The sequence below is a fragment of the Macaca thibetana genome, chromosome 8 (assembly GCF_024542745.1).
Source record: "Macaca thibetana thibetana isolate TM-01 chromosome 8, ASM2454274v1, whole genome shotgun sequence".
Classification (NCBI taxonomy): domain Eukaryota; kingdom Metazoa; phylum Chordata; class Mammalia; order Primates; family Cercopithecidae; genus Macaca; species Macaca thibetana.
This window is the reverse complement of record NC_065585.1, coordinates 3991257-4018356: the sequence shown is the minus strand read 5'-3', so window position 1 is coordinate 4018356 and position 27100 is coordinate 3991257. Positions and strand designations below refer to the sequence as shown.

General features: G+C 50.7%; 1 protein-coding gene and 2 long non-coding RNA genes across 5 annotated transcripts in view; 1 reads left to right on the top strand and 2 right to left on the bottom strand.

Annotated features, from left to right (window-relative positions):
• DENND3 (DENN domain containing 3) overlaps nt 1-18172 on the top strand; it is a 70181-nt gene extending 52009 nt beyond the window's left edge. Inside the window, exons 17-23 of one of the 2 annotated variants that reach the window (XM_050800190.1) lie at nt 2314-2421; nt 7366-7505; nt 11465-11631; nt 12711-12844; nt 14751-14869; nt 14945-15082; nt 16450-18172. In XM_050800190.1, the coding sequence (XP_050656147.1) occupies nt 2314-2421; nt 7366-7505; nt 11465-11631; nt 12711-12844; nt 14751-14869; nt 14945-15082; nt 16450-16650 (1007 nt within the window). In that variant the 3' untranslated portion in view covers nt 16651-18172. Of the gene's footprint in view, nt 1-2313; nt 2422-7365; nt 7506-11464; nt 11632-12710; nt 12845-14328; nt 14411-14750; nt 14870-14944; nt 15083-16449 lie in introns of those variants that run through there. The other variant, XM_050800191.1, reaches the window with a different exon arrangement.
• LOC126960543 (uncharacterized) lies at nt 4191-14772 on the bottom strand. The gene is made up of 3 exons (XR_007728045.1): nt 14537-14772; nt 7404-7494; nt 4191-6035 (listed from the first exon to the last, which is right to left on the bottom strand). It is a non-coding gene; the product is annotated as an uncharacterized LOC126960543 (long non-coding RNA).
• Nucleotides 15045-26651, bottom strand: LOC126960542 (uncharacterized). 2 transcript variants are annotated; one of them, XR_007728043.1, is made up of 4 exons: nt 26187-26651; nt 20349-21926; nt 19599-19689; nt 15045-15941 (listed from the first exon to the last, which is right to left on the bottom strand). It is a non-coding gene; the product is annotated as an uncharacterized LOC126960542 (long non-coding RNA). The 2 variants fall into 2 exon arrangements; XR_007728044.1 differs by lacking the exon at nt 26187-26651 and having other exon boundaries at nt 20349-22409.
• Between the last annotated feature and the right edge of the window lie 449 nt (nt 26652-27100).

Here is a 27100-nt window from a genome sequence, read left to right as displayed (position 1 = left end):
CACAGTGCACCTTGGAGCCCCTTGCTCATCCATCCGATTGAGGCACCTCGTCGTTTGTGTGTCTGGATAGCATTCCAGAGTACGCTGCAAGCATTTGTGGTGATTCTTAGTTGCAAACAGCAGCCTTTCCTCTGGCTGGCGGAAGCACAGTGGAAACCTGTGGGAGGCTGTGGAGCGGCTCCTGGAATCTCTGACTGGCGGGGAGCGCGTGTCTGGGGCTTGCAGTTAGGAACGCACCTGCTGAGAAGCTGGGCACCTCTGCACAGCCGGCCTGTTGACTGATGGGCTTCGCCGCTGCGTGGGTGAGGAGAGGCCCTGCACGTCAGGATCCGCTGTTTTCTTGATGGGGTCAGCTGTCCCAGACAGGAACCCTCTGGCCATCCTGTAGATGTGGATCTGGCTCTTGCATTCTGGAAGCCACAGGGGCTGCTGCTGGACTCCCATTTCCTTCTCGTGAAGGTCTTCAAGCCGAGGGTTTTCTGGTCTTTTTGTGACTGAGTGATAGACATTGTTCGGGTGAAGGACGTTTGGTCTGTCCCTTCATCAGTGAGTGAGCGCTGGCGTGGTCTCTGCGTTGTGGCTGCTGTGGTCATTCATGTGCAAGCTCTGGTGTGCACACCTGTTTTCATTTCCCTTGGGCATAGATCTAGGGGACTCTGGCTTTTTAAAACATTGTCCCAGAATTAGGAACAAACCTCACTTACGTGTTTATTTGCTTGGGTACAGTTTGCTCTCTTTGTGGCGTCTGTCACCAACTGCAGGACCTCTGCCACTTTCTGGGCACAGAATCCCTCTCCCACGTGACCCGGGGGACCTTGAGCTGCAGCAGCAGCCAGGCCCAGGTGCTTGTGTTCCTGCAAGGCCGGCCGAGTGGCCTGAAGGAGCTTTTGTCCAGCAGTCCTGGAACCAGACATTGATTGCTCTTTTTTTTCTCTTGGGAACAAAATCAAACCACCGCCCTACTTCAGCGGTTGATCTCATTCCAAACTCATGACTAATCTCTGTCGGGCGTTTACAGGAAAGCCTTCTAACGCCTCTGCTAGCAGCGCATGACGGCAGAGGGGGGCTGCCACGCTGGTGTCACTCGGTGCGGTGCGCTGGCTCCCGCGCCCTCCTCACAAATCCGAAAACATTTTCCCATGGGTAAAGCTCATGACACATGAGCCTGAGCTTAATTTAGTAGCTTATGGGCAAGTCATGATGGAAGGTCTCCGACTGTACGGAATTAAATAATAACCGAAGGTGTCATAATCCGAGGCAGGAGCTGAAGAGGCGTTGGCCGCGGCCAGCTGGCTTTCACTGCAGCCCGGTGGAGCCCGTCAGCCTTGTGCGGAGTCCTGCTCAACCCCCTGCTGACAGTGCGATCCTCAGTCGATCACGGATGTTGATGTGTGTCGGGTTCTTCATCTTTCTTTTCTCAAAATGGGGATAACGGGACCAGTCTCTCAGGTGGTCGTGAGAGTAACAAAATGATGGAAGAGAAGCACTTAAGGGGCAGGCCCTGGACGGCGGGGACTGAGGAAGTCCTTGATGCAGGAGGCCGAGGCGCCCGCAGGGGATGGCAGGAGAGGCCGCAGAGCAGGCTGGCCCCAGGGGCCTCCAGGCGGGAGGCCGCTTTAGGTTTTGCCTGGAAACATGGGTTGGATTGGATAGCAAGAGGAGCGTTAGGATATCCTGAGGAGCAGTGGTTTTGAACAGGGGCGACGTTGCACCCCTCCCTGCGGACAGGCATTTGGCAGCGCCTGGAGATACCTGTGGTTGTCTGTGAGATGCTACTGGCATCTTATGATGCTCAACATCCCACGGCACACAGGATGCCGGGCATTCGCCCACAGCCAGGATTATCCAGCCCCATGTGCCCCTGGTTCTAGGTTGGGAAACTGCGCTCATGGGTTAGGTCTCTGGGTTTCATCTTGGGAAGCCTTCGTTACTGAGGAGAATGTTATGTTTCCGCTTTGCTGGGCATTGTGTTATGTTTGGGTGTAGCAAGCAGATGGGATGGCTCAGGAGCAGAGAAGAAGGCTGCGATTAAACAAAGGCAGCTCGAGGCATAGGGGCGTGGAGGCGTGGTGTGGACACAGGTGGGGGATACGCCTGGCCACTCACTCGCACACCAGGTGACAACCAGGAAAGGAGGCCGAGAGTGCGTGACTTTCTTTCAGCGCCCCGGGTCCAAGAGAGTTTCGTTTTCACAAATTAGGAAGTTTTACCTGCAAGCTGATACTCTGCAGAAATCAGAGTGCGTGAGGCTGTTGCGTCGCGTCCATCTCCTCGAGGCCGTGACAGTAACACTCCAAGTGTCTTGTGTTTCAGTGCCCATGGGACTTCCGAAGACAACCGTGGAAACACTGAAGCATAAAATCAACCCCTCGGCAGGGGAGATGTTCCCACAAGTGGTGGACGCGCTGCTCTACACTCCGGGTAAGGCCCCTCTGCCCACTCCTCGCTGCCAGTTTTCAGACAACCTGACACGCTCAGGTTGGGTTCAGGGTCAGCCCCGAAGTGAAAGGGGAGCCAGTGTCACGGAGTAAGTGGGGACAAGGTGCCTGTTGCTTTCTGAGTTGAAGTGCTGAGTGACATGTGTGCAGCTGGTCCAACCGCTCTGTGGACTTGGCCTCACGGTGACCGGAGCCTGAGAGCCCACGGTTGATGGAAACGGCACCAGCACTTGAGCTCCCGCCCCAGGGCTGCCATCCCTCACCTTCTAGAGCAGTCGACGGTCATCCTAGCTCTTTCTGTTTTTGAGACGGAGTCTTGCTGTGTCACCCAGGCTGGAGTGCAGTGGTGCAATCTCGGCTCACTGCAACCTCCAACTCCTGGATTCAAGTGATTCTCCGGCCTCAGCCTCCCGAGTAGCTGGGACTCCAGGCACCCGCCACCATGCCCGGCTAACACACTGGCACTTTCTAAAGCACTCTCGCTCACACTGTTTCCCCAGAAGCTCTTAATCGGATCCTTTTGTCACTGTGATAAGGTGATTCTCGCTCACACTGTTTCCCCAGAAGCTCTTAATCGGATCTTTTTGTCACTGTGATAAGGTGATGACGCCTCAGATGTTTGTTGTCATAGCAACTGGAATGACAAGGAGCCTGTGCAGCCCTAAGTGCCTGCCAGTCCCTCTTCTCCGTTGGGTGCACCTGCACCTGCCTACTGTGCTTGACTTTCCTGGGACCCTGCATGCCGCATCAGGGTGGTGGCAGGAGAAGGAAATGGGCGCGGCCAAGGGTCTTGGTATAAACAAAGATGGCTGTCATGTTGCACGTTTAAACTGTGGAAAACAGTTTTATTTAATTCTGGCTTATGGAGAATGCAGCAGGGAAGCTTATGTTGAGGGTTCATGGTGTGGGATAACAAAGGAATACACTTCTAGGCAGAAAAGATTTTTATTTTTTATTTTTTGTTTTATTTTGTTTTGTTTGAGTCGGAGTCTCGCTCTGTCGCCCAGGCTGGAGTGCAGGGGCTAGATCTCGGCTCACTGCAAGCTCCGCCTCCTGGGTTTACGCCATTCTCCTGCCTCAGCCTCCCCCGAGTAGCTGGGACTACAGGTGCCTGCCATCACGCCCAGCTAGTTTTGTTTGTTTGTTTGTTTATATTTTTTAATAGAGACGGGGTTTCACCATGTTAGCCAGGATGGTCTTGATCTCCTGACCTCGTGATCCGCCCATCTCGGCCTCCCAAAGTGCTGGGATTACAGGCTTGAGCCACCGTGCCCGGCTATGTTTTTTATTTTTTTGAGTCAGGGTCTTGCTCTGTTGCCCAGGCTGGAGTGTAGTTGTGCAATCACGGCTCATTGCAGCCTCGACCTCCTGGGTTCAAGTGATCCTCTTGCCTCAGCCTCCTAGGTAGCTGGGACCCCAGGCTCGTGCCACCAAACCCAGGCATGTGCCACCAAAACCAGGTAATTTTTAAAAATTACAGGTTTTTTAAAAAAGGACGGGGTTTCGCCGTGTTGCCTAGGTTGATCTCGAACTCCTGGGCTCAAGCGATATCTCCCCGCCTTGACATCCCAAGGCGCTGGGATTACGGATGTGAGCCACTGCACTCAGCCCAGAAGGGATTTTTAAAATCGTCACTTTGTTGCATCTGCGTCTGCAGGTGTCAGCCGTAGGCGTCACCGCTTCTCACAGGCCGTGTCTGCGGCTTCACAGAGCACCTGGCTGTTCACACACAGAGCTCATGCTTCAGGTGGGCAGAGAAGCTGTGTGTGAAGCGATTTCCCCATAAGAGAGTTTTTCTCTCTTCACGGGATGCCAAGAAACCCAAGAACGCCATAGACCCTGTCTGAGCAAGCAGGCAGCATCATCAAGGCCGCCCCGCGTGAGGCCTACCCGATGTGTCTAAGCCGGGCTCTGTGCTGACTTCGCCAGAGATAACTCCACAGATCAAGACACTTTGGCCATGGCATTTGAATGCATGGTATTTTTAGGTCCCGGTTGGTTTCCCTGAAATGAAACTCACTCTGGGCTTCCCGTTGTGATGAGCGAGGAGTTCAGGCGGCTTCCCCTCCAGGAGCATCTCAAAGGCCTGCAGAGAGCGTGTAAAGCAGCCGTGGAGAATGGGGAAGCCGCCTTTTCCTGTGGCTGCCAATTCTGGAAGGGGTGGCCGAGAAGCTGGTAGCCGAGCAGGGCTTTTGCAAGCCTTTTGGGATTACAGGGACAAGAGGTGGTCAGGCCCCATCAAGAAGCGGGAGTCCTGTTACTCCCGTTAGCTTGGGGCTGGGTCTCCGACAGGTTCCAAGGAGTGAGGAGAACCAACCCGCAGGCCGTAAGGCCGCAGGTCAGCCCAGGCTCTGCCCAGGGGGAGCGTGCCCCTCAGGGCAGTGTCTCACCCATCGGAGCAACAGACCACTGGAATCGCACCCCAGAGAGACCGGGAGGCCTGCCCTTCTGGACTCAGGACGGAGGCAGCTCCCCAGGGCCGGGGGTCGCTTGAATATCCTCGGGGGAAAGGTGAAACCTCGCCCCTTCAGACCGCACCAGGGTCAGGCCCAAGGAGGCTGAAATCTAAATGCGGTGGTAAAAGCAGGCAAATGTGAACAATGAAAGCAAGCAAACTTCTAGGCGACAGGGTAGAAGAATATTTTCATGAGTTTATGGTAAAGAAAAAATTCGTAAATTGTATATAAAAACACTAACCATAAAGGAAAACAGTGTTGAATTTGACTATATTAAAAGCAATGATTTTATTATTTTTATGTTTTCTGAGACAGGGTCTGGCTGTCACCCAGGTGCAGCGGCGCGATCACGCCTCACTGCAACCTCTGCCTCCTGCGCTCCAGCGATCCTCCCCCGTCAGCCTCCTGATCAGCTGGACTACAGCTGCACACCACTTCGCCCAGCCAATTTCTGTATATATATATTTTTGTAGAGATGGAGTTTTGCCATGTTGCTCAGGCTGGTCTTGAACTCCTGAGCTCGAGCAATCTGCCGGATTTGGCCTCCAAAGTGCTGGGTTACAGGTGTGAGCCACCACATCTGGCCTAAAGCAATGATTTTAAAAAGAAGACCTTTTTTTTCCTCCTTTCAAATGAGCTGGTTTAATTCATGGTGATACAGAATTGAGGGGAGAAGACCAAAGAGTGCCCTCTGGCAGGCTTCTGGGTGGCTTTACCTTACATTCACAGCTCAGGTGGGAATGACGGTGAGAAGCCACTAGAGGTGTCACGTGACGTGCCACTGTCAGATTTTTAAAGTTTATTCTTGAACGTGCAACAGGCTCCAGGGCAACGCTCACTCTAGGTGAAGATGGCAAAAGCTGTCCTGGCAGGGATGCAGGTGTTGAAACAGGAGTGGAGTCCAGGCCGCCACCGCCCAGGCACAGGGAGCACGTGCTTTCCGCCAGGGGTCTTAGTTCCAGCTGTGGCTGGGCCTCCCTGCGGCCTGTGCTTTCGGCCCCTTGAGGTTCTGGTCCGTTTTGCTTTCTGCTGGAAGCCTCATCATCCCTGTCCCTCTCCTGGGCCTGCTTCTTGGGCTGTCTCGGAGGCTTCTTGCCATCTTCATGGTCGGACACGGTGCCTACGGCCCCTTTACCAGACCCTGCCACAGGAAATGGACAGAAGACACTTCTGAGAGGTTGCAGATGCAAGTTGCAGACTGGGAAGGGTCTTTAAAATGGCTGCTGCTAAAATCATTGTGTTTAATGTAGTCAGATTCACCAGTCTTTTGCTTTATGGTATTTTGATATGTAATTTATGAATACAGCACCATGGAGTCAGTTAGGGGCTCATATCCAGAACACCGGGACAGCTGGCTGGGCGTGCCTGTGGTCCCAGCGAGGCGGGAGGGTGGCCGGAGCCCTGGAGTCAGAGCCTGTGGTTTGCTGTGATCGCACCTGTGAATGCTGCTGCATTCCAGCCTGGGCAACATGGCAAGACCTCGTCTATTAAAAAAATAAATAAATAGGCCGGGCGCGGTGGCTCAAGCCTGTAATCCCAGCACTTTGGGAGGCCGAGACGGGCGGATCACGAGGTCAGGAGATTGAGACCATCATGGCTAACACGGTGAAACCCTGTCTCTACTAAAAAAAAAAAAATACAAAAACTAGCTGGGCGAGGTGGCGGGCGCCTGTAGTCCCAGCTACTTGGGGGAGGCTGAGGCAGGAGAATGGCGTAAACCTGGGAGGCAGAGCTTGCAGTGAGCTGAGATCCGGCCACTGCACTCCAGCCTGGGCGACAGAACGAGACTCCGTCTCAAAAAAAAAAAATAAATAAATAAATAAATAAATAAAGCAAAAATAATAATAACAGTTACAAACTAGGGAGAATGAGACACAGACATTTCCCACAGGAGGGCATGGGGATGGCTAGTTAAAGCCATCAGGCTCATTAGCAATTAGAGAAATGCACTTAAAGCACAATTTAAAAGCCAAAAGCTCCACACCCTTAGAATGGCCAAAATTAAAAAGATGGACACCACCAAGTGTTGAGAAGGATGTGGAGCCCGCAGCATGCGAGGGTGAGGGGGGCGCCATGGCCCCTGCCGCCATCTCTCCAGCTGCCCGCCCTCCCTGCCTCCCTCCCTCTGTGCCCACCTGCTCCTCTTCCGGTTCCCTCTGCCTGGCTGTTTTCTCTAGTGAATGATCACTCAGCCGGCAGCTCCTGGCTTAGCAAAGCTCGCGGGCATTCGGCTCTGCGTCCGCCTGTGGCTCTGCCCCTATCTGTGTGGCCCCCCCACCAGCCAGCTGCCCCCTCTGATTCTGAGCTCCCAGAGGGCAGGGCAGCCTCTGCCTAGGCACATCTTTGTATGTCCAGCACCTAACATGGCTCTTAGGCGGGTCCAAGAGACACCTGAGTAATGGCACCAGTCACCTGGTGCTACAGCAAAAGCGTTCCCTCCGAACAGTTTTGGGCTGCTCTCTCTTCTTTAGGGCATCTTGACCCAGCCGAAAAAGTTGAAGATGCTCACCCCAAGTTATGGTGTGCTCTGAGCGATGGCAAGGTGACTGTGTTCGATGCTTCTTCCTGGACCATCCACCAGCACTCCTTTAAAGTGGGCACTGCAAAAGTGGTGAGTACATGAAGTGTCAGGAAAGAAGCCTCTGGATTCACGTGATTTCTGAAACCTAAGTGTGTTCATCCATATTCGACAGGAGGATACAAACTATTCCACAGCATCATTCAGTTTCTGTAAACAGGGGGTCTTAACTTTTACCTAGTGTTTTTAAATTAAATGTAAGCTTGTACCAACCTTCTACTTACATGTCCTTATTGAAGGAGAAGATAATGGCTTTGACTTTCTCATCTAAAAGTAGATTTCAGGCCCCCATCTAAAAATAGATTTCGGCCGGGCGTGGTGGCTCACGCCTGTAATCCCAGCACTTTGGAAGGCCGAGGTGGGCGGATCACGAGGTCAGGAGATCAAGACCATCCTGGCTAACACGGTGAAACCCTGTCTCTACTAAAAAAATACAAAAAATTAGCCAGGCATGGTGGTGGGCGCCTGTAGTCCCAGCTACTCGAGAGGCTGAGGCAGGAGAATGGCGTGAACCCGGGAGGCGGAGCTTGCAGTGAGCCGAAATCGGGCTACTACACTCCAGCTTGGGTGACAGAGCAAGACTCCGTCTCAAAAATAAATAAATAAATAAATAAATAAAGGTAGATTGCAGGGGCTCACACCTGTAATCTCAGCACTTTGGGAGGCTGAGGTGGGTGGATTGCCTTGAGCCCAGGAGTTTGAGACCAGCCTGGGCAACAGAGTGAGATCCCATCTCTACAAAAATTAGCCGGGCATGGTGGAACGTGCCTGTGGTCCCAGTTACTTGGGAAGCTGAGGCGGAAGGATCGCTTGAGCCCAGGAGGTCGAGGCTGCAGTGAGCCAGGATTGCGCCACTGCACTCTAGCCTGGGTGACAGAGCCATACCCTGTCTCAAACAAACAATAATAATAATAAAAAAATAGATGTCAGTTCTGTGAAGTGGAGCCATTGTGGTCTCTGCCTGCTTATTAGGGGCCTCACATGACCCTTTGGGAACAATTTCCTTTTTTTTTCTTTTTTGAGACAGGATCTTGCTCTGTTGCTCAGGCTGGAGTGCAGTGGTTCAACCACGGCTCACTGCAGCCTCGACCTTCTGGGCTCAAGTGATCCTCCCACCTCAGTCTCCTGAGTAGCTGGGACTACAGGTGCCCGCCACCATGCCTGGCTAATTTTGTATTTTTTGTAGAGATGAGGTTTTGCCATGTTGCCCAGGCTGGGAACGGTGTCTTCCATCCCGTACTGCAGCACTAAGATTCCCATGGACCAGGGCCTTAAAATGAACCTGCAGAGTTTCCTGGGAACCCTGGTGTTTCCTTGTGGCATAGTGGTTACTGGGTCTCTTTTGGACCAAAAGAGGAGACAACTGCCTCTGCAGTGACTTGAGTGTTATCCTGTCCCCCTGTGCCAGGTGGCAGAGACCAGGGCCCAGCAAAACTTAGTGTCCACTCGTCGCACATTGGGCCTTTCATTTAGAGCAAGCTTGTCCAACCTGTGGCCTGCAGGCCGCACGTGGCCCAGGAAGGCTTTGAATGAGGCCCAACACAAATTCGTAAACGTTCTTAAAACATGATAAGTTTTTTTGGCAATCTTTTTCCTTTTAGCTCGTCAGCGATCGTTAATGTGAGTGTATTTTATGTGTGGCCCAAGACAATTCTTCTTCCAGTGTGGCTCAGGGAAGCCAAAAGATTGCATGCCCCCGATTTAAAGCAACTTTGAATTGCTTCTGATAACTTTAAAACAAGTACAACTGTTAATACATTTTTAGTAATGTGTCATCCTGAGTGTGGAAGCTGGGATTCCGGCCCTGCTCATCCCTCCAGGCCTCCAGCGGCCCCTCCTGCCTCCAGACTATCATTTCTTGGGGATTTTCCCTGTTTGCTTGTCAGAGCTGGAGCTGCCCCTCCCTGCAGATCTGTGTGCACTTCCCTGTTGCCCGAGAGGCTGCCGAGTAGCTCCCCATGCTCTGCGGCCCCACGCTCCCCTGCACCGTGGGCTGCGCGCCCTTTGTCCATGTTTCTTCTGTTCTTGCTCACGGATTTGCAGATGATTTTCACATTTAAATTGCATTTTATACTTTTCAAAATATTTTCGCATCTATACTGTCCTCCTATCCAGTGGGTTCACCCTCCGAGCAGCCACCGCATCATGGGATCTGCCGAGAAACGCTCATGCCTTATTCCTCGAGCATGATAGGATTTATTTTTTTTTCCCATGTTTAATGTGAAAAGAACACTCCAATGGAGTATATACCTAAGTATATATTAGGCATTGGTTGGTATCTTTTTTTTTTTTTTTGACAGCGTCTCACTCGCATTGCCCATGGTTGGAGTGTAGTGGTGCAGTCACTGCCCACTGCAGCCCTGACCTCCTGGCTTAAGCGATACTCCCGCCTCAGCCTCCCGAATAGCTGGGGTTATAGGTGCGCACCACCACAGCCGGCTAATTTTTGTATTTTGAGTAGAGGTGGGTTTCACCATGCTGCTCAGGTTGGTCTCAAACTCCTGGGCTCAAGCAATCCTCCTGCCTCGGACCCCCAAAGTGCTGGGATTACAGGTGTGAGCCGCTACACTCGGCCGTGGCATCAATTTTGATGGCTGTGCTCCCTTGTCTAAAAATAATGTGGCAATCCATGGTACAGTATGTGCTTGCAAAACTGCTATAAAACAAATACTGTGAATTCAAGTACATACCACCAAGAGGGTGGGACCACTCTGAGATACCTGAATAGCAAACTTTACATGTTAGCAAGGTAATAAGAGATTGCTAAGTCATTTCCCCCCATATTCAAATCATGAGTCTCAGATGATAAATAAGATCCATGATACAGTAAAAATATTGACAAAAGTCTAGTAATGCTTTAGATGAAACAAAAAAAAAGGAAAAATTAGGGAAATTATTTTTCTAAATTTAATTTTTTTCAGCTCATTCTTAGTTACAAGCATGTCAAGCCTGGGCGCAGTGGCTCACGCCTATAATCCCAGCACTTTGCGGGGCCGAAGCAGGAAGATTGCTTGAATCCAGGAGTTGGAGACCAGCCTGGGCAACATGGGGAAACACCATCTCTACTAAAAACGCCAAACATTAGCCAGGCGTGGTGGCGCATGACTCTAGTCCCGGCTACTCGGGGGGCTGAAGCGAGAGAATCGCTTGAGCCCCGGAGGCTGAGGCTGCAGTGAGCCATGATCATGCCACTGCACTCCAGCTTGGGTGACAGAGTGAGATCCTGTTTCAAAAAATTAAAATTAAAATTAAAATTTAAAAAATTCTGATTTCAAAAAGTCCAAACGCAATCATTGTGTTGACTTTGCTTAGCCAGAAACCCTGAGCACACCCTCTAGACCCTGGGAGCACTGCCAGTTCTGCTCGTTCATATATAATCGATCTCATCATTTAGAGAGTCTGTATTTGCAAATTCGACTACCTGCTAATATTTACTTGTAACTCCCAAAACAGATACTCGTGGCATTTTCTTGGCGATCCACAGACATGCACGTGCACAGAGTGGGGAGAAACTTGAGTCGCCCGATGTATATTTTCTGGGCCAATGGGTGTCCTTTCCTTGGCCTGACTGGTGCCACGGTTTTCACGCGTTTTTGCTTTTTGTTGGTGATTTTGCCATTTCAGATAGCCTCAAGCATCCAGCTCCCTAAGCATGAGGAGGCGTTGGCGTGTCTTGCAGAGAAAATGCATGTGTGAGATGAGCTTGGTTCAGGCCACAGTGATAGTGCTGGCAGCCGTGGGTTCCGTGTTAATGAGTCAACCATACATAGTCAATGAGGTGTCTGTAAACAGAGCACGCAGAGAACAAGGTTATGCACTGATGGGTGGATGAGAATGTCAGGGCCAGAGGCTCCCAGGACCCTGAGCCGGCGTGTCCCCTAGGAGCAGTGGCTCCATATCTGCTAATTCAGCATTTGCAGTAAATGTATAGAATATGACTTCACCAGTATCGAGACTGACTGATTTCTCACATTCCCGTGGCCTCCCATTAGAACTGCATGGTGATGGCCGACCAGAACCAGGTGTGGGTTGGCTCAGAAGACTCCGTCATCTACATCATCAACGTCCACAGCATGTCCTGCAACAAGCAGCTCACAGACCACTGCTCCAGTGTCACGGACTTGATTGTGCAGGACGGACAGAGGGTACCCAGGTGCAGGTGGGCTCTGCTGGGGAGAAGGGATTGTTTGGCTCATGGGTGGGCAGAGGGTACAGCGGGTAGGGCTCCCAAGGCTCATGCCCACAGGGGCCAGGCAGGGCGTACAGAGTGAAGTGGATCTGGAACGAGGAAAGCTGGGTGGTGTCCTCAGTCCACTTCTGCTCACGGGTGCGGAGAACCCATGAGACCATCGGGGGCCAAGCGTGGTGATGAAGGCTCCACACCTGGCCTTCCTGCTGAGCTTGCTGTGGGCATGGTGGCCTGGGGCAGCCCCAAGAGGGCACAGCCTCCCAGAGGAGCACCAGCCATGGTGTCAGAAGCCTGGACTCACCTGGGAATCGCCTGCGTGCTCAGTGTTGGCCTTGGGCTGCCGGTTTGTTGCTGTGTCCCACAGTGGGAGCAGTGGTGGACACAGTGGGTGTCTAGGGAGATGGGAGGAGGAGGTGGGGTCTCCTCAAGCAGAGGCCCGTGGTGGGGAAGGTGCTCAAGGCTGCCCACTTGGTCCAGGCAGCCCCAGCCCTGGGGGAGGGGCTCCACTCCCCACTCCTTTTTCCCCTGACTCAGTGTCAGGGGTGCCTGTGTCAGGCCCTGCTGGGGTGGGAAGGGAGGTGCTAGCCTGGAAACAAAGCTGGCTCAGGAGGTGCAAGGGTGGCACAGGGTGCAGGCTCGAGCCCAGCCCCGCCCCACAGCCACCTGCACCTGCACCTGCAGCCAGCCCATGTCACCTGAGAGCTCTAAGGAGCGTGCTGGCTCCCTGGTCCCTTGTGACGAGGTTCCATGTCAGTTCATGGTCATGTTGTGGTTCTATGACCAACACCTCACTGACCCTGCGGTTTGCGGTAGTGGCAGAGGTGCATGTCCCGAGAAACCCGTCTTTTTCTGCCGAGTCAGTTACATTTGAGCCAAGCCTGGCTGTGGCCGCATTCACAGTATGTTTGCACATTATTATCATGTTTGCAGGTTATCATGTTGAGCACATTTTCTCTCATGGCGACTTGGTTCTTCCCTGGGTTAAAACTTGCGCAGTGTTTTCAAGGGCCCGAGTTAAAGGTGTGTGGGTGTGTGTTTTGTGCCCCCAGCGAGGTGTACTCATGCAGCATGGACGGCACGGTGCTGGCGTGGAATGTGAGCACACTGCAGGTGACCGGCCGCTTCCAGCTGTCGAGCGGCGGCCTCACGTCCATCAGACTGCACGGCGGCCGCCTGTGGTGCTGTAAGTCCGGCCCCTGCCCTCAGAGCGGGCAGCCTACCTCCCTGCTCTGGGAAAAGGATGCTGAACGAGAGCAGAAAGCCTCCTTCCTTTGCTTCATGCCTTTCCGGTCTTTATTTTAAACTTGGGTTCCCTTTCTGTGGCCACAGAAACCTTTACTCCACCTGCACTGCTGCTCCTGCGGGTTCCCCAGGCCTCCCTCAGCTTTTCCACCCGGTGGCTGATGGGACACCTGCCTTGCCCGGAGGCACCACTGCTCTCCTGCCCCTCACCTTGGCTTTCGCTGTGCCCTGCTCTGGGATTGAAGCTGGCCCAGGTGTCCCCCGGAGTCACGGCTGCTCCTCTTGGGAGGCCTCTGTGTGTGTCACGTCTCCACATCTGGGGCAGCTGCAAGCCCGTGCCCCGTTACCCTCGGCCGCTTGGCACAGAGCTGCAGCCTGGGACTCTCCGTGGACCCAGACTGGGCATTTTGCCAGGAGGTGATGGGAGGAGCAGGTGCTTTGCCTGGCGGCTGTGTCTGCATTTCTGGACACCCCAGAGCACGGAAGTTGCCTGCGCTTCGAGGTCTTCCTCGGCGTGTGCCAGATTACATGAGTGACGGCTGGAAATCCATTTTCTTCTTTGTAATGGAAGCATGTTTCGCATATAGTAAAGCCTGCCAAAAACGGCTCAGTTTGTTGTGTTTTGACAAACATCTAAACTACATAACCATGAAACAAGTCAAGATATGCAGCGTTTCCATCACAGCTGAAAGCGTCTGCGCCCCTTTCCAGGCCATGCTCCCATTCCAGGGGTACAAGTGCTCTTAGTTCTGTCACTCTGAGTTTCATTTTTACAGAACTTGCTATAAATGGACTCTACAGTATGCCTTCTTCTGTATCTGGCTTTATTCAGTCAGCAGAACGTTTACGGTATTCATCGCTGACGTTCTGAGCATCAATATCAATAGCTCGTTCCTTCTTGCAGGGTCGTATTCCATTGTGTGCATATGGAACAACTTGCTCATCCTTCCCCTGCCCCAAGTGGGCACGGGGTTAACTCTGCTTAACTGTTTGAAAAACTGTCAGACTGTTTTCTGAAGTGGCGGCATCAGCTTCCACCCCACCAGCAGTCTCAGGCTTCATTTCTTCACATCCTCACCCAAACTGGTTCTCACCTGTTTTTACTGACACCACCCCAGCGGGAGTGAAGTGGTGTCCTGTGGTTTGGATTTGTGGCTCCCTCACGGCTGATGGTGCTGAGCACTCTGTCATGTGCCCGGTGCCCACTGACGCCTCCTCTGGAACAGTGCCCGTGCAGGCCCCTGCCCACTGTTCCGCTCGCTTTCAGGGCCAGTAGCAACGTGGTTGGGTGCAAGCCAGCAATTGTCCTTCTTCACCTCATCTGTTGTTTGTTTTGTCTTCCTTTCTTGCCCTCTTTTGTATTGAATATTTTTATGTTTAATTTAATCTTCTTATTAAGCATTATATTTTTGTTTTATTTTTCAGTGGTTGCTCTAAGAATTGCAATATGCAACCTTAACCGATCACCCTCCTCCTTAACTAACTATGATACTGCTTCACAGATAGGGTAAGAAGTTTACAACAGTGTCAACTGTGGTAATCCCAATAATATATTCTTTACAATTTTTTGCTTAAGCAGTCAATGATCTTTCAAGAAAATTAAGAAAAATTAAGAAATTGCCCACATATTTACCTTTTCTGGTGACCTTCATTTCTTCTTAAAGACCCAGGTTTCTATCTTGCATTTTTTCCCGGTAGACCTCACCCGTGCGCACCTCAGGCGCCATGTGGCACATGGCGATACCCCTGTCACCACGCTGGAAAGAGCAGTGGGCCCGGCTCTGGTGCTGGCCTCTTACATTGCCAATGGCGCTGCCTAGCCCCATCCTAGCGCCTTCCTTCCGCAGGCACAGGTAACAGCATCATGGTCATGACAACGAATGGATTCCTCTGTCAAGAATTGAAGATTGAAGAGCACTTCAAAGACATCAGTACCTCCTTCCTGGCCTTCCAGCTCCTTCCCGAGGTATCCCAGCAGGGGCTGTGGGCCTAGCATGCGCGTGGCCCGGGCCCACAGCCCACACTGTGCCCTGTGTTTCAGCAGGAGCAGCTGTGGGCGGCCTGTGCAGGACGCAGCGAGGTTTACATCTGGAGCCTGAAGGACCTGGCCCAGCTCCCGCAGAGGGTGCCCCTCAAGGACTGCTCTGAGATCATCTGCATGATCCGGGTGAAGAAGCAGGTAGGGTGGAGGGCCCGCCACCCCCTGCATCCCCTCCAGGTCTCACTTGCCCTGACTGCGTCCCCATGCTCCCGAGAGCCAGCCGCACGCCCTCGTGCCCTCCTGCCTTAGCCTCTCAGGCCCCCCTCCTAATAGGCACGCGCAGGGTTGGCACCAGCGGGCCCACAGGTCACCATGTGCTGGTTTCATGGTGTGGTCCAAGCACTCCACAGTGCATTCCCCCAAACTGGATGGCTTCAAATGACAGAATTTAATTTTCTCACAGTTCTCGAGGCCGGAGGTCCAAAACCAAGGTGTCACCAGAGCTGCTTCCCTTGGGGGCTCGGGGGGAGCGTGCACTCCAGGCCCTTCTCTCCGCCACCCGCTCGTGTGGCCGCCATCCTTGGCGTGCCCTGACTGTGGACGTGGCACTCTAATCTGTGCCTGCGCCACACGGCGCTCTCTCTCCGTGTGTGTGTCTCTTATGGGGATGCTGGTCATACTGGATTAACCACATCTGAACTATCTGCAGACTGTTTCCAAAGAAGCTCACATTCTGAGGTTCAGGGAGGACATGGATTTGGGGGGACACCGTTCAACCCATTAGAGTCTGCCCTCTGGCCCCCCAAATCCACATCTGTCCCACATGCAAAATACACCCCCTCCGTCACTGCATTCCCCGAAGTCCTAGCCCATGCCAGCATCAGTTCGGAGCCCCAGATCTCCAAGTGAAGCCAGTGCCCTCCGATGTGGGTGAGCTGTGGGCGGGTCCCACCTGGGGCAGAACTCACCTCTCTACCACGGTGAACCTGCGCAGCTAGAAACAGTCGTCTCTTCCCAAAATACAAGGCTGGGCCGGGCAGAGGCTAGACATTCTCATCTGAAAAGGGAGAAATTGGAAGGAAAGCTGGACTTCCAGGCCCCGAGCAAGTCTGAGACATGGTGGGGCGGGGGCGGGAGAGGGGAATTCATTTAGCATTTTCCCCCATAACTTAATTGGGATATAATTGACAAAATTATATATATCTAAGGTATACAAGGTGATATTTCGATATACATTGTGAAACAATCACAAGCTAATTACCGTATCTGTCACGTCACACAGGTGGCGTTTTTTGTTTGGTGAGAACACTTAAGATGCACCCCCAGCACCTTTCCAGCACGCAGTGCAGTCTTGTTCCCTAGAGGCCCCTTGGCCATTAAGTTCTAAGCCTGAGAAAGGTCCTCTGCACCTGCCAGGTGGCCCTGACCCTCAGGCGGCAGAGCCCCTCTCCAGGAAGGCCATAGATTTGGAGGCACACGCGTCCATTCCGGGTAGCCGGTCAAAGCCCTGGCATGCCTGGGAGGGGCTTCTTTCCCCACTGACCACTCCTGTTTCTCCCTGGCAGGTCTGGGTGGGCAGCCGAGGGCTGTGGCAGGGAACACCCAGGGGGAAAATCTACGTGATTGATGCGGAGAGGAAGACCGTGGAGAAGGAGCTGGTGGCGCACACGGACACCGTGAGGACACTGTGCTCGGCCGAGGACAGATACGTGCTGAGTGGGTCGGGCAGGGAGGAGGGGAAGATCGCCATTTGGAAAGGGGAGTAAACATGGCTGAGCCTGCCGAGTGGAACCGTGCCCTATGTGTGGGGACAGGCTGCCCCCTAGAGCCCGCCAGGATCAGAAGCCCAGAGGAGTGGCGGGACAGGGCAGCCCAGGCTCGGCGTGGAGCCCGCTTACCGTGTGGCCAGCCGCAAGACCCATGGCCACGCACCTTCTCTCAGGCCTTCGGGCACCCCGGTTAGACTGCACCAAGGGTGTTTCCTGTTGGGGTGTGTCTCAGGCGGGCAGCTGCATCTTGTTTGTGATAACCTCTGCTGGGAGGTTACTTTGTGTGTTGCCTAGAAAGTTCTGGAATCCACAACCAGGGGCTGGCACTGAAGCCAGCAGCTTGGCCGAGTCACAGGTGACCCGTGGCCCTCACGTCTCTGGTTTTACCTTTCCTTACTTCATTCATTCACTCACCCAGTCCTTATGAGTCACCGAGGAACACTGGGCTGGGCACATGACAGTGAGCCGGGGGCCCCGGGACCTCCAGAGAGGCCTGGGAGAAGGGTGGTTCAGGTAACCACTGTGGTCTCTCTCCCATCAGAGAAGGTGGACAGGGCCTACTCAGATGGAGGGGACCACCCTGGGATCAGGTGTTTGGGACAGGGGTTGGGCCAGCTGAGGCAAGCTGTCTTTTTTCCTTTTCTTTTTAGTAAATGTAAAATTTTTATAATAATCCTAGAGACCTTTTTTCTACCAAAGATCACAGACCAGAAAAAGTTCCATCTAAAATACAATGCTCAGGAAACTACACGGGATCAACAGGAAAATACCATCATGTATGATCTCGTCTTGCAGTGTGCCGTTCAGTTTCCCGGAACTCGCGTGCGCACTGCACATGTGTACGTGCAAGATGCTTTACTGAACTCAGCAAGATCTTAGCTGTACAGAAATATTTGCAAAAGAGACCCTTCGCACCTTTTTACTGTAATGTTGAGATTTCATTACTTAAATGTTCTATGGAAGGTTCTGGTGTGGTGGTTGGAGCTGGAGGGAGCATCTCAGCATGTGCTGAGGGCGTGGGGCCTGCCCCCTGGGCACCCATCCACAAGCTGGGCCATGGAGCCCTGGCTTCCCAAGACGCAGCCCCAGAGCTGGCTCATCCTGAGGGTCTCTGGGGGTGTTTGCCAGGCTCCTGGGATGGGCCACTTTCAGAAACTCTGCAGTGCCTCCAGATGGAAAGGTGGGCCCGGTCTCTGGTTGGGTCTGCATTTTGGAGAGTCCACACCATGGACCAGGTTTTCCCCCAAGGCTCAGCTTTGCGTAGCCACTAACTCCTTGGGGCAGTCTGAGAATGTGGGCGGAGCAGAACTGTGTGGCCTCATCCTCCCCCAAGGCTGTGCCTGCAGCGGGAACACCTTTCCACTTTCTAGCTGGGGAGAGGTTGGGTTTTGCTTCTGTAAATACATGAATCCTTATGATAAAAGCCTGTCAGAAATACATGTATACATTATTTAATGCCAGTCCTCATGTAACCTCAGGTATCTTCAGCTTGTGGAGAATAAATTTGGTTTAATAAACACTGATGTCCAGCTTCCTCACTTCACCCAACAGTGACTGGGGGAAGGTCTTGAAAATGACCCAGGACCATTCTGAACGGGCTCCTTCCTCACTCTAGGCACCGGTCACGTTATTTTAATGCAGATTCTTCAGGTCTTTTCTCCATGGTGATAACTTCCAAGATCTTACTTGACAGGGTGTTGCGTTTTAGGAAATGGTCACTCATATAAAAGAGAAAACAGACGTGAACGAGGTGCTAGCCAGGGAGAACATGTGCTGGGCAGGCCTGGGTTCCACGTTGATTCTGTGTGATGCAAACAGAATCCCGGCCAGTGTTTACTGAAATGGAAAGGGCACTCTGATGCCTTCGATGTTTTTCCCTGTGCTTCGGAGAGATTCCATTAGGAGCGATTTGTCATGGAAAGGCCCCAAATGAGCCGGAATTCATTCAACAGACTGTGATGCCGTCCCTGCCTCTGCTTTAGAAACCTGAATTAAATTGGGGCAAAAAAGTATTTCTCTTGAACCGGAAATATTTTAATAGAATTTAAGTTCTCCTGCCGTATTTCAAACAACAGAAAAGAAAGCTTGCTTTAGGGAGCGGGCACTGTTCACAACGCCAACCAAAAGCTTACCCCAAGTCCCCATCACTGAGGCAGAGGTTGTAGAGACAATCACCTGGTAACATTTCCATGATTTGTTCTTGGAAGATGTGTGTACATCAGCTGTTTTCAAAGGACAGCCCTTAGCATTGGATGTGACTGTAACATCTGAATTGAAAGTGCGTGAATTTTGTCTGCTTCTTGAGGATTGCTTGCCCAGATGAAGGGGTGCTTTCTCCGCATGGCTGAGGAGGGCATGGTTGGAGAGTGCGGCAGGGTTGCCTCACTGTCTCTGCTGTCCGCAGCTGTCTGCATGTCTTGGAGCAATACTGTGCCATCCCCCAGAAGGCAAGGCAGAGGCTCACAGACACAGGGCTGGCTTCTGTCGCCTGCGTTGCTGCCGCTGAGCTGCAGTGTGAGCCGAGGCGTGCACAGGACTGCGAGGAGCTCTGCAGTTACCTGCCCTGGAACCTTGGTGGATTCTTAGAGACACAGCCTGGGGCCACGGGCACGGCGGATGCACTGGGGCCAGTTGGGAGGCCTAGCTGCAGAGCTATCCAGGCCTAGCTGCGGATCTGGCCACAAGCCCTGAATCCCCTGTAAAGCGGGGGTGTTCCTTCTTGCAGGGCCCACATGGAGACCGACGGGGGCACACTGAACACCCAGTCTGTTGCTGGGCTCCCAGGAACATCTCAAAGAATGGGCCATCCTGGCCTGTGTGCTGGGCCCGTGAAAACATTAAGGGAGGAGAAATGAGAATGCGATGGCTCCTGTTGCGGGTTGAATGGCGCCCTCAAAAACATATGTCCATGTCCTGACCCCCGGGACCTGTCAATCTGACCTTACCTAGATAAAGGGTCTTTGCAGATGTAATTAAGGATCTGAAGATGAGCCCCTCCTGGATTCTGGGCGGGCCCTAAATCCAGCGACAAATGTCCTAAGGAGGAGAGGAAAAGACACATAAGGAGAGGCCACGTGAAGACAGGGGCAGAGGCAGGAGCGATGCAGCCACAAGCCCAGGATCCTGGAGCCATGGGGAGCTGGAAGAGGCCAGGACGCTTCTTCCCCCGGAGCCTTCAGAGTGGGTGTGGCCCTACCGGCCCCTGGATCTCTGACTTCTGGCCTCCAGAACGGTGAGAAAATAAATGTCAGGTGCATGACCCCCACCGCCACACCTGTTTGCGGTGTTTGTTCTGGCAGCCACAGGAAACTCTCCCAGCTCGTTTGTTGCCTGTGTGTTGCCCGTGTGCCCCGGGGTCAGGTGTTGTGCCAGGGGCTTTAGGGGCACGGTTGTGTATGACCCTCAGGACCCTGTGGCATGGAGAGGATCACCCCCATTTTACACCCAGGATACTGTGGTCCAAGTACTAAGAGCAAAGCGGAGGTTGGGGGCATATACTCCTCCCTCCAAGAAGGTAGGGCTGGCCTTCGGGAGGCCCTCAGAAGCTGCTCTTGCCCTGGCGTGCAGCCTTTCTTTCCGCCAGTGCTCTCACCTTTAACAAGGCACTGGGAGGGGCTGAGGCTGGTGGTCCTGAGATGTGTTAGCCCCTGGCCCATTCAGGGAGGATCCTGGGATGAAGGAGGGGGTAAACTCACCTTACTTTGGTGGTGGAGAAGAGTAAGTCGCACTAGCTCTGCATCTTTCCCTGAGGGCCAAGGGGGCGTATTCTGCGGCTTTAGGTGCTGGGCCAGCAAACCACTGCTGCGGTTCTGCTGGGTCTAGTGGTAGGCATCCGGGGCTAGGGGCTGAGGCCCTGTGTGCAGAGGTTGACAGGAGGCTCAAAGGAGATGCAGTAGGACAATGGTGCAGGTAGTGGGGCCTGAGCATCACTGACATCCCCACAGGGATGGCTACAAAATTAAATATTAAAAAAGATTTACCAAAAAAGACAGGAAAGCAGTGACAGAGGAACAAAAAGCCAGATGTGACAAGCAGAAAATAAGTAGCAAGATGGTAGACTTCCACCTAACCATATTGATAATTACATTAAGTGTAAATGGATGCAATACTCCAATTAAAAGGCAGAGGCTGTCAAACTAGATCTAAAAGGAAACCCAACTATAAGTTGTCTATAAGTGACTCACTTTAAATATAAAAACACAAATGAGGTAAGAGTAGAAGGATGAAAAAAGTTTTAGGCTGGATGTGGTGGCTCACACCTATAATCTTAGCACTTTGGGAAGCTGAGGCAGGAGGATCACTTGGGCCCAGGAATTCAGGACCAGCCTGGGTAACACAGTGAGACCCCCATCTCTATAAAAACATTAAAAAATTAGCCGGATGTGGTGGTGTGGACCTGTAGCCCACCTACTCACGGGGCTGAGGTGGGAGGATCGCTTGAGCCTGGGAGGTCAATGCTGCAGTGAACTGTGATCATGTCACTGCACTCAGCCTGGGTGACAGAGTGAGACCCTGTCTGAAAACAAAGAAAAAGAAAAAGTTTTACTATGCCAACAGTAAGTATTAAAAAGCTGGTATGGTTACATTACTGTCAGACAAAACATACTTCATGGTACACTACAAGAAACAAACAGGGAAAGCATAATAATAATAAGGTCAATTCATCAAGAAGATGAATTAACTAATAATAGAGACTTAAGAGTTATGAAGCAAGCATGGTAGAACTATAGGAGAAAACAGGCAAAATCCACAATCATAGAGATTTTAACACTCTTCTCTCAGAAATTGATAGAAAAAGTAAATAGCCGGGCGCGGTGGCTCAAGCCTGTAATCCCAGCACTTTGGGAGGCCGAGACGGGCGGATCACGAGGTCAGGAGATCGAGACCATGCTGGCTAACACGGTGAAACCCCGTCTCCACTAAAAAAAAAAAACTAGCCGGGCGAGGTGGCGGGCGCCTGTAGTCCCAGCTGCTCGGGAGGCTGAGGCAGGAGAATGGCGTGAACCCGGGAGGCGGAGCTTGCAGTGAGCGGAGATCGCGCCACTGCACTCCAGCCTGGGCGATAGAGCGAGACTCCGTCTAAAAAAAAAAAAAAAAAAAAAAAAGTAAATAAAAAATTAGCAAGGATATAGATTTAGCAACACTGTCAACCAGCCTGACCTGACATAGAACACTACAGCCAACAACAGAAGAATATCCATTCTTTTCATGTGCACAGGGAACGTTCATCAAGCTGGATCATATGCTGGGATCAAGCTGGATCACATGCTGGGCTATAAAATAAATTTGAAGATTTAAATATTACAGACTATGTTCTCTGACCACACAGAAATGGAATGGGATATCAACAGTGATAATATGCCTAAAAATCCCAAAATTAAAATTTTGTTCGGAAATTAACATACTTCAAAATAACCCATCAGTCAAAGAAGAAACACAAAGGAAATTAGAAAATATTTTGAACTGAATGATAGTGAAAACGCAATATATCAGAATGTGTGGGATGCAGGCCGGGCATAGTGGTGCATGCCTATAATCCTAGCACTTTGGGAGGCCAAGGCAGGAGGATCCCTTGAGCCCAGGAGTTCGAGACCAGCCTGGGCAACACAGGGAGATGCTCTCTCTTCATTTTTAAAGAAGATTAAAAACCAAAATGTATGAGATGTAGCTAAGGAGAACAATTATAACTTTAAATGCCTCTATTAGCAGAAAGGTTTCAAATCAGCTATCTAAATTTTAATCATAAGAATGTAGAAAATAAATGCATACTTAAACAAAATAAGTAAAGGAAGGTAATAATAAAGACCAAAACTCAATGAAAGGGAACACAATCAGCAAAGGCAAAAGTTGGTTCTCTAATTGATAACCCCTATCAAGGCTGATCAAGAAAAACACACCCATGCACGAATTTCACTCCAATATCAGGAATGAAATGGGATGCAAATCTTACATACGTCACAAAGATATTATGAATAACTAGTTTAGATAAAATATGCAAATTTCTTAAAAATAACTTCATGAAACCAACACAAAGAGGAATAAAATCTGAGGAGTCTTACGTCTATAAAGGCAATTGGTTTGTAGTCAAAAATCTCCCAGAAAGAAGACATCTCCCAGAAAGACGAGCTCTCTAGGCTCAATTGCTTTCACTAGTTAATTCTAATAAACCCTTAAGTATGGTATAATAGAATTTACAGAAACCCTTTCAGAAGAATAGAAGAGGAGAGAACCCTTCCAAATTCATGTTAGGAGACCAGCATGAACCTATAGTTGACAAAGATCTTAAAGGAAAGTAAAATTATAGATCAATTTCCATCAGAAATATAGATGCAAAATTCCTTGGGTATCTACCCAGAGGAAAATAAGTCATGATATGAAAAAGTCACTTGTATATGCATATTTATAGCGGCACAATTCGCAATTGCAAAAATATGGAACTAGCCCAAATGCCCATCAATCAGCGAGTGGATAAAGAAAATGTGGTGTATTTACATCATGGAATACTACTCAGCCATAAAAAGGAATGAAGTAATGGTATCCACAGCAACCTGGATAGAATTAGAGACCATTATTCTAAGAATGGAGAACATCATATGTTCTCACTGATATGTGGGAGCTAAGCTATGAGGATGCAAAGGCATGAGAATGATACAATGGACTTTAGGGACTCAGAGGGGAATGGTGAGACAGGGGCAAGGGATGAAAGATTACACATTGGGTACAGTGTACACTGCTCAGGTGATGGTACACAAAAATCTCAAATCACCGCCAAGGAACTTATCCATGTAACCAACCACCACCTGTTCCTCAAAAACTTCAATTAAACAACAACAACAAAAGGGCCGGACATGGTGGCTCACGCCTGTAATCCCAGCACTTTGGGAGGCCAAGGTGGGCAGATCACCTGAGGTTAGGAGTTTGAGACTAGCCTGACCAACATGGAGAAGCCCCATCTCTACTAAAAATACAAAAAAAATTAGCTGGGCATGGTGGTGCATGCCTGTAATCCCAGCTAGTCGGGAGGCTGAGGCAGGAGAACTGCTTGAACCTGGGAGGCAAAGGTTGCAGTGAGCTAAGATTGTGCCATTGCACTCCAGCGTGGGCAACAAGAGTGAAACTCTGTCTCAAAAACAAAACAAAACCAAACCAAACCACAGATGCAACTTTCTTAAACAAAATATTAGCAGATCAAATCCAGCAATATTTTTAAAGGTTAATATATCATGACCAAGTGGGGTTGCAAAATGCAAGGTGAATTTAACATTCAAAATTCAGTCAATGTAACTTAACATATCAGTAGAACAATGGAGAAGAGCAACGATCATCTCGATATATGCAGAAAAAAGGAACTTCCTCAAATTGATAAAGGGCATTTACAAGAAACCTACAACAAGCATCATACTTAATGGTGAAAGACTAATTGCCTTCCCCCTAAGAATGGGAACAAGGCAGGGATATTCACTTTCTCCCTTACTATTAACATTGTACTAGAGATACTAGCCAGGGCAATAGGGGGAAAAAAAGGCATAAAGATTGTACTGGTTCAGCAGAACATGAGGGGCAAAAAAAAGATAATTGTACTGGAAGAGGCAAAGCCGTCTTTATTAGAAGACAGCAAGACCATTTATATAAATCCTAAAGAATCTATTTTAAAAACTAGAATATTTTTCTAGTTTTTTTCTATAAGGTACTGGATACAAGGTCAATATACAATCATTGCATTACTATATTCTAACAGAAAACAACTTGTAAACTTTTAAAATACAGTAACATAAAAGAACACATTCAGTAGAAATAAATTTAATGAATGATATAAAAGACTGAAAACTCAAAAACATTGCTCAGAGAAAATGTTAAAGACCAAAATAAAAGATATACCATTTTCATGGACTGGGAGATTAAATATTTTAAAGATGTTAGTTATCTTCAAATTGACCTGATAGATTCAATTTAATCCCAATCAAAATGGTAACATAATTTTTAAAAAAGAAGTTGTGAATTTGATTATAATATATATGGAAATGCAAAGTAGAATATTTAAGATAACCTTCAAAAAGAAGATCAAGCCAGGTGGGATGGCTCAAGCTAGAAGCCTGGTATACCTTTATGCTTTACCAAAAAGCTATAGTAATTAAAATAGGGTAGGATTTGACATAAATATAGATAATTAAACCAATGGAACAAAATGTAGGGTCTAGATGCACAAGCATAAAGTCAGCTGACTGTACAAAACAAAAATTCCAAGACAATTCAGTAACGAAAGTCTGCTCAGCAAATGGTGCTGCAACGACTGGATAAATGTATGGAAAAGGGAAGCAGCTCAACACTTATCTCACTACACATAATTTAACTCAAGGTGGCTCACTGACCTAACTGTAAAGCTAGAAGCTCTAGAAACAAGCATATCCTTGCCACCTTGGTGCAAAGATTTTTCTAGAAAGCACACACAAAAAAAGCTAAACACTAAAGAAAAAATTGATAAATTAGACTTTATCAAAATATATCATTAAGGAAAAAAGAAAATATTTGCAATACTGTATCTGACAAATAATTTTTATCCAAAATATATAAAGAGTTTTTACAAATCAATAACAAGATGAACAGCTCAATTTAAAAATGGGCAAACAAATGGCTCATACCTGTAATCCCAGAACTTTGGGAGGCTGAGCAAGGCAGGAGGACTGCTTGAGCCCAGGAGTTCAAGACCAGCCCAGGCAACATAGGGAAACCCTATTCTAAAAAAAAAAAAAAAAAAAAAAAAAAAGCAGGGCATGGTGGTGTGCACCTTCAGTCCCAGCTACTCAGGAGGCTGAGGCAGGAAGATGGCCAGAGCCCAGGATGCTTCAGTGAGCCATGATCAAGCTTAGGCACTCCAGCCTGGGTAACAGAGGGAGACCCTGTCTCAAAGAAAAAAAAAAAAAAGAAAAAAGAAAAGTCATACCCTAGAATGCTAACAGCTATTAAAGAATGCAGTTGGTCTACATGCAGGAACAAGGAAAGTTTAAGATATTTTGCTAAACAATAAAAAATGTAGATTGCAAAACTCTGCATAGTGGTCCAAATTTCATTAAAAAAAAAAAAATTAGGCCGGGTACGGTGGCTCAAGCCTGTAATCCCAGCACTTTGGGAGGCCGAGACGGGTGGATCACGAGGTCAGGCGATCGAGACCATCCTGGCTAACACGGTGAAACCCCGTCTCTACTAAGAAATATAAAAAACTAGCCGGGCGAGGTGGCGGGCGCCTGTAGTCCCAGCTACTCGGGAGGCTGAGGCAGGAGAATGGCGTGGACCCGGGAGGCGGAGCTTGCAGTGAGCTGAGATCCGGCCACTGCACTCCAGCCTGGGCTACAGAGCGAGACTCCGTCTCAAAAAAAAAAAAAAAAAAAAAATTAACAGTAGTGTGGAGACAAACAAAGATGCCTGTAATCCCAGCACTTTGGGAGACCAAGTGTTGAGGCAAGCTGATCATTTGAGGTCAGGAGTTCGAGCCCAGCCTGGCCAAAATACTGAAACCCCATCTCTACTAAACGTACAAAAATTAGCCAGGTGCAGGCGCCAGTAATCCCAGCTACTTGGGAGGCTGAGGCGGGAGAATCGCTTGAACCTGGGAAGCGGAGGTTGCAGTCACCTGAGATTGTACCATTGCGCTCCAGCCTGGGTGACAAAGTGAGACACCGTCTCAAAAACAAACAAACAAACAAACAAACATACACACACAAAAAGACTGCGGGTTGGGAGGCCTGGGGCACCGATTCTCTGTCTTGGCGACTTCTTCTTGCCCTGTGATGGCCGTTGGGCACACAGGGGTCATCCTTGGTGAGCATCCTGGGGAAAGGCCAGGAAAGGGGCGCAGTGCCGGGCGTCCGCTCCTAGCCTGGTCGCTCGGGGGCGCGTTGGCGGGGTGCAGGTCTGGTGCTCGCTCAGGCGGGCCACGCACCCGCGCCGGGTGAGGCAGCTAGGGGGGCGGAGAAACACACGCCCCTCGCCCCTGCCCCGCCGTCATGGCCGCCCACGACCCGGGGGCGGGGGTCCTCGTGGGGTGCCTATTCCACCTCCCTGCCCACAGGCACTGGGCCCCGGGCGGCCACAGGGGTGCGGGGCTCCCGGTGTCTCGGGCTCCCACTGCTCCAGGTCCGCCCCGGCGGGGAGCGTCTCCGTGGCCACAGTGGTGCGGTGGCCGGGCGTCCCCTGCAGGAAGCTGTTCTCGCTGGCTGCCTCCTCCAACCTGGGAGAGAAGCGCCTGGATTTTGGGTCCTGCCGCCCTCCGCGGCTGTGAGCCTCCACCTGTGTTCCCAAAGCCCAGCACCACTTCTGGGGGCGCGGGGCGTGCCATGGTGGGCGGAGGCTCCCGCGGCCCCTCCCTGCCAGGGATGGCGGGGCGGGATAGGGCGGGGCTGCGCTTACCGGGAGGACGACGGGGGACGCCGTGGGCTCTCATCAGCCAAGG